Source organism: Charadrius vociferus, unplaced genomic scaffold (assembly GCF_000708025.1).
Source record: "Charadrius vociferus isolate BGI_N301 unplaced genomic scaffold, ASM70802v2 scaffold206, whole genome shotgun sequence".
NCBI lineage: Eukaryota > Metazoa > Chordata > Aves > Charadriiformes > Charadriidae > Charadrius > Charadrius vociferus.
Genome location: NW_009649137.1, coordinates 2073638 through 2080420, shown reverse-complemented (window position 1 = coordinate 2080420; position 6783 = coordinate 2073638). Strand labels below are relative to the sequence as shown.

At 49.3% G+C, this 6783-nt stretch overlaps 1 protein-coding gene across 1 annotated transcript in view; it reads left to right on the top strand.

Moving 5' to 3' along the window:
* BCOR (BCL6 corepressor) overlaps nucleotides 1-6783 on the top strand; it is a 40938-nt gene that overhangs the window by 13576 nt on the left and 20579 nt on the right. Inside the window, exons 7-8 of the mRNA XM_009888369.1 lie at nucleotides 2870-3151; nucleotides 3548-3901. Of these exons, the coding sequence (XP_009886671.1) occupies nucleotides 2870-3151; nucleotides 3548-3901 (636 nt within the window). The remainder of the gene's footprint in view (nucleotides 1-2869; nucleotides 3152-3547; nucleotides 3902-6783) is intronic.

The window sequence follows — 6783 nt, the reverse complement described above, 5'->3', positions numbered from 1 at the left end:
AGGCTGTCGTCGAGAGGGATTTCTGGCTCGGCGGCCGAGCAGACGTAGCTCTGGTCGCCTGGGAGGTCCCCCTCGGATGTGACCTCGGAGAGCGGAGGCGAAGGTGTTGCAGAGCTGCTGGCAGCGAGAGGGGTTTTTGGATAAAGTTCAATAGGTGTGTGATGTTCCTCAGAGAAGCTGACACTGACGAGCTGTTAGCGAGGTTGCAGCAAACGTCTCTCCCCTCCTTTTATATTTTTTAGCGGGGATGGGCTGAGCGAGTGGCGCTCGGCATCCTCGTGTGTGCCAAGTCCTCTTGCAGACAGAGCAGGCATTAATCAGCAGCGGGTCGCTTTCGGTGGTGGCAGGCTGGAATTAGCTTGCTGTTTCCTGCAAGCCCCAAAGATTAAGACCATCAACCCCCCCCTCCTACAGCCTGCTACTTCCTCTGACCCTGCGAAAGCTTCTCTGGGAATCGGTCAGGATGTGCCTGCCTTTTCTCAGGCCAGGCGGTGTTAGGAGCGGGAAGGCTATCCCGATCTAGCGAGGGTCAGCATTGGCTGTGGTGTGGGACGGCTGCAGACGCGCAGGCTGTAAAGCGGTGGGAGCACGGTGGCGGGGAATGCCCTTACCTGATCTGTTTGGGGAAACTGAGTGTATATAAGTATAATGTTTCCTTATGAAAGAGGGGGGGAAAAATAGCAGGTTGCGTTAAAAATGTAAAATGAAACCCAATAGAAGCATTTCTGAAGTGGTACTCAAAAGGTGGCTGGTCCAGCTTCTTTTACGCTGTGTGAAACAGGACCGCTGGTGCTGTTGCTGTGGTTATAGGGTACAGCTGTTGGGCAGCGTCTCTGTGCCAGATGTGCAAGTGCAGGGTGTTGCCAGATTCATTTTGGTTCGGGGGGGGACACTGGCGGTTCAGAGGCGCAGTCACAGTAAGCTGAGATACCTGCTTTCTGGAACGTGTCAGCGTTGCTGGCTGCAAGAAGTGTGACAAACTGCGTTTTAAAGTCTTGAAGGGAGCAGGTGTTGGCCAGACGGCCGTGCGGAGAGGAGCATCGCCAAAGAGCAGAATGGCCCGGGCATCCCGCTCGCCTGGAAAAAGTCAACTTTTGTTTTGATTGTTCTTGGCCAAATATCTTCCTCTGTTTTATAAAGCATCCCCGCAGGCAGCTTCCCAAGCAGTGTAAAAATGATGGTGCTTGCAAACATCTCCAGAGCCCTAGGTGCTACTTGGAGCCATTTCCAAGTTGTGGTGAAGAAAAATCTCATCAGAGAGCTGGGTTTTTTTTCAGAGAGCTGGTTCTTCCCCCCCCCCTTTTTTTTTTTTTTTTACCTCCTTTCTCTTCCATTGCTGACAACAGGAATTTCAAGGACGGTCGTGAAGCCACAAGGTATTGGCAGAGCTGTAGGAAGGTGCTCCCAGGATAGGGCGGGATGCCACTGGTCTGCATCCAGGGGCTGCCAGTGCCTGGATGCTGGAGTGGTGGGGCTCAGAGGGGACGGGAGGGCTGTGGAGGGGCAACGTCTGCCCTGGCGAGGGGGAAGAGCAGAAGTTGAAGGCCAGGCTGTACGGGGAGGAGGCTGAGTAAGGATGGGGAGGATTAAGGGGAGGGAAGGGAAACAAAGCTGTCGGGAGTCCAGGTAGGAAACCAGATGTGTTTGCGGGAAGGGAAGTGGGAGAAGGAGGAAGGGCAAGGAGGAGAAGGAGGAAGGGCAAGGAGGAGGAAGAGGAAAAGGGACAGCTAGCTGTGGGGAAGTAGGACGGAGCATAGAGACACTTTGCCAAACAGCGGCAGAAGTGCAGAACGAATACTGGTCAGCCAGGAGGCTTAAAATGCGTGGGAAAACCAACTTGTTTGTGAGAATTGTAAATAGAAAGCTGATTAACCGTGGTGCAGTCTGTACCGCGTGGCTGCCTAACTAGCCGTGCCTCGGCTAGTTTTGTTTAAACGCAAGAAAAAGTGATAATTAAGTGCTGTTTTAAGTCAAGCATCCGTTTAAAATTGCTTAAGCTGTCTCTAAATTTGGGGGAACAGTTTTGGAGAGGGGCTGCTGAAGTTAGGGCACGCACGGCAACACAGGTGTTTTGGGGCTCGTTTGGCAGACTGGTTTCTAGTAAGCTTTTCAAAGCTCACCCGGTTGCTGCTGCTGGAAATACTCCCTGAAAAAAGTGAGGTCTTTTTAAAAAGGAGGTGACGGAGATCATGTGATGTACAGTGACTGGCTGGTTACTTGAAGTGAGGAAGCCTTTTTATAACCTTGGATTCAAGTAGTGCTTTTTGCAAAATATCACAGCTATTCTTAGTGGTATTCCCGTATACGTGTGTGCGTGCTCCGTATCCCATTTATATCTCCAGAAGAAGGGATGAACGCTTTTAAGTCAGACTCTGCAATTCGATGCGAGAAGTTAGGGAAGGATTAGGAACTAGTGAAAAGCTGATACTTTGTTATCACAAGAAGGTACTTCTGAAAAGACAGTCATTGCAAAGTGAAGCTTGGATTATTACCACGGTTTTGGGGGGTGAGGTTGCTTTCTGAAAAGGGTCTGTGCTTTCGATATCTAAATATGTTTCTTTATTTAAAAAGCATATTGTGGTGTTTCTATGGCTACAAGTATTGTGAATGTTGTGCTTCTTAAACTGATGTAAAACCAACACAAAGTATTGCGCTTTTGGGGGTGTTGTACATAGCTGTTGAGGAAACTGCTGCCTTAGGCTGACCAGAGAAGACTTGTTCTGAAGTAAGGTTTTGTGTTTATTTGCATGCCTCATAAACCATAAGTCACAGTGGAGATGACATTGGAGAGATCAGAGAGCATAGCTTTCTCACAGTGAATTGTTTTGTATTTATTAGGTCTTGTGGTGTTTGTTTTTTATATTTTTAGGTAACTTTACTAGTACAGAAAACAACCAAGGTCACTTTCTTGAAACTCCAGAGGAAAAAGATCTCTCAAATGAGCAATGTTATTTAGAGAGACATTCTATATATGAAAAAGCGGAAGACCAGCCAACAGGAGATATTGGCCAACATCCATGTCCACGTCTGGACAGGAAGCGTAAACACTCTGGTGAGAGAGTGCAAAATGATGGCAGCCAAAATGAAAACTTTGTGGATGAACTGCAGGATGAACTTATATCAAAAGCAAAAAAGAAGAAGAACTCCAAAGGTAAGACAGCATTTTGCTTCGGTCTCTCTCAAGGAATGTCTTGTGAAAGGAACGTCCCTTTGGCTTAATGTGTTTCCATTTTTGAACTTGATAGTTACTAATGTGAGCACTGTCATTTCACTTAAAATTATATATATGTATATATATGTATGTATATATATGTGTATATATATATGTATATATAAAAATCTTGGCATATAAGGGTAAAGCACTAGTCGTTGGACACTGTAGCCACAGCAGTGCAAGTTACTGTAGTGCATGTAACCCTTAATGAGTGAACCTTTAAAATGCATAGTGTGGTGGTAAAGCTGAGACTATATGCCCCGAAAGTGAAATGTAGCTTTTGTTTTAAGTTGAGGGGGCTTTTTGATTAATTTTTAGTTATTTTTCCATTAGATGACTGGCCTGAGAGGGAAATGACAAACAATTCCTCTAACCACTTAGAAGAGCCCAATTGTAATGAGGTGACCAACCTGAAGGTGTGCATTGAATTAACAGGGCTCCATCCCAAAAAGCAGCGTCACCTGCAGCATCTTAGGGAACTATGGGAGCAGCAGGTGTCACCAGAGAGATCCCCGTCCGGCAAGTTGGGCCGGCAAAGCAGGAAAGATTTAGCTGAGGCTGTTCAGCCAGAGGCCACTGCAAAGGTCAAAGACTTCACAGAAGAAAGGCACACCAAGAAAAGGTCAGAGGCCAAAAGCAATAGAAGTTGGTCTGAAGAGTCCCTCAAAACAAGTGACAATGAACAAGGTATGCAGAGACTACTAGGGAAACCAGCCGGCTTTAGCATTTACAGTGACGCATGCTGCCACCGATGTTAAGGAATTGTCGAGAACTTTTTTCTTTTCTTTTCTTTTTTTTTTTTTAAATTATATATATATTTCTGTAGATGTCAATTTGTATAAGGACTGACACCTCCTCTTTAAGAATTGCACCGTAGCTGATATTTGGCAGACAAGAAAATGTGTTTGTGTATGTGTGTGTAACTATGTGTTTAGTGCATGTGCGTGTGTGTGTGTGTGTGTGTTTTGGCTTTAAATACTCTTTTATAGATAACGTGAAGATGAATTTATGTCTCTAGAGGAGAGCTGGGGGGGGGCATACAACGCGGGCATGCATCTGGGCGAGGGAGGGAGCAGTCTTTTAGATGGTTGAACCACACGTAGGATTTGAGGGGCTGTGACCCCCTGAAACGGCATCAGCACGGCTAGCGGCTGTTGATCGTGGGAACCCAACACCTCCAGCACCCTCAGCACCGCTGGGTTTCCCTGCCTTTCCCAGGGTGTACACGCAAGAGCAAGACTCGTCTTCCAAAGAGGATGTCTTGCTGGTTCATTGCGGGCATGTCCTGTAAACCCCTGTGGCCCCACTCCCTGGCCCCTTGGCAGAGATCTTCCCAGTGTTTCTCTCCGAAGAGGTCGCTTCCTCAAAGCACACCAGCTTTCCTTGACTCCTTTCTGGCTGCTTCTTTCCCCCCTCACTCTGCTTCCTCCTTTCTCCCATCCTCTCCCCTTTTTCTGCCCATTCCCTGTTCTGGGGGAGAGTCTTTGGAGGCAATATGCCAATTTTTCCTTCGGACAGACAGGACACTCTCCTGTCCCCACTGTTCTCAGCCCCTGGGCACGTTGTCTTCTCTGCTGCTTTTCCCTTTCCCTGCGACGTTTGCTGCCATAGCTTGGTTGGAGGACTGGTGGGTAACGGCAGCACACAGCCCACGTTGGCCGGTCCCGCTCACGCATCCCCTGCACCTCGTCGTGAATCCCCATCTCCTCTAGGCACGCCAGGGAGCCCTTGTCTCCTCTTTTGGCTTTTCAGGTAAAAGTTTGAAAATACTTTGCTTCCTTCTCCTCTTACCCCTCCAAGTCCTCTCTGCCTGCTTTTGAGGAAAGGCTGTTTCTGGGAGGGGGAGCTCCGAGTTGGACATTTGGGCTCCTTCCTCCTTCGCAGACCAGGGAGTTTAATCAAACTGGTAGACATTCACCCTCCAGCTGGCCTAACCTGTAGTTTAGCTGAGATCACCTCAAAAGGGAGAAGCATGAGGAGAGAGGATCGTCTTGTCTCGTGCCATGAAAAGGACTGAGTCTACTTGGTCATCCCACACCAGTGAGACGTTTCCTGGGTAGCATCTCCGAACAGGGCTGCAGGCAAAAGTATCAGCTTCCCTTTTGTCCTAAAGCTCCTCACCCATCTTTCCCCTCGGTAGGATTATCTGAGGGCAGAAAAACCCAAACTTTGATGCTTATTGATGGGGAAGGTTCTCCAAAAGGATTCGCGGAGCAAGAGATCAAAACTTAGTTTAAAAAGAGCTTTGACTCTTACTCCCTTGGTTTGTGTGCTGCCTTGGCGAGCGTGGTATCGGCTCAGACATCCCTGCCCATCACCTGCTGCCCTTTGTACTTTCAGAAAGAGATACCTTGTAGAGATTAAACGAGGGTCGCTAACAAGAAGCCACATTGTGTAAGGACGCTCTAGCTTTCCCCTGCAATGCCTCGCGTGGCAGCCACAGGCTTCTCTAACGCCTGACCTTGGGAAAGAAAAAGAGGTGGCTCCCGATTTATGCCCTGTTCCCAAAGGTATTCAGATTCAGTCGCCCCACGGCTATGAAAAACTTCTTGGTGTTGGAAGCCACTGGAAAACCATAAATCTGACTGAATTATGCCTCGCCATTCATTGTGCAGAGGCACTGGAGATCTTTCAGATCACTTTGCTGATGCTCCTTCAGCCCTGTTGAAGTGTGAACCTTTGAATCTTCTTTTTCTTAGTTGACTAGGATGAGGACGTTTTTCCCTGTTGTGCAACAGAGCATCCTCTGTATGACAGTCACATGGGGATGGAGACTTCCAGCTTGTTTTTCTTGCCCAGGACTAGTTCTCAAACTTCTCTTAAACAAGCAGGTACTGTGAGTGTGACAATATACCCTGTCGCTTGCAGCTTTTTTTTGCTCTGGGGCTGGAAACAGCTTTTCTCGGTGCCCAAGCACTGCCTGTGAACGTGGCAATCTCTGCTGCTGGGAGAAGCTGGTGGTATCCCCAGAAGCGGGCTGTAAGAGGGCATGGAGGTCTGCCCCTGTGCCCGTGAAGCCTTAGCCTAACAGCGGGATGATTTGCTGCCTGTGCCTGCAGATCTGTGGGAAGACGGAGGGTGCTGGCTTCTGGGCAAGTCGCTCCAGTTGTGTTGAGCCTGGGATTTTAGTGTGGGAGAAGTCACGCGCTGCATTGCGAGCTGCCACCGGGCTGTCACCCCTCTGACCCTTGGTCGGTGCCCACTGGCTGGGTGACCAAGCGGTGGTCGCTGGAAGTGTTCTCCCGGTGACTTTTCCGGCTGTTGCCTCCTTGCAGCCTCACTTGTGGGTCAGGACCACGAGAGTCGGGATGTGGCTTGCCCGAAATAATTTCAGGGCCCTGCCTCATCCCGCTCGTGAGGTAACGTTGCCTGTGCTGGCGCTCCGGGGCACAGGGCTGCCTGCAACCTCAGGGCATCATGCTTCATCGCCCGGACCCGGGTCCGATGCGGGAGCCGCGGTCTCTGGTGGGGTCCCAGCTGAGCAATAACCTCCCGGCCATGCGGTAACCAGCTCTTCTGATGGTCCCCCCCGGGAGCTGCAGCCGCTCACCCGGCGCGAGGAGAAAGCC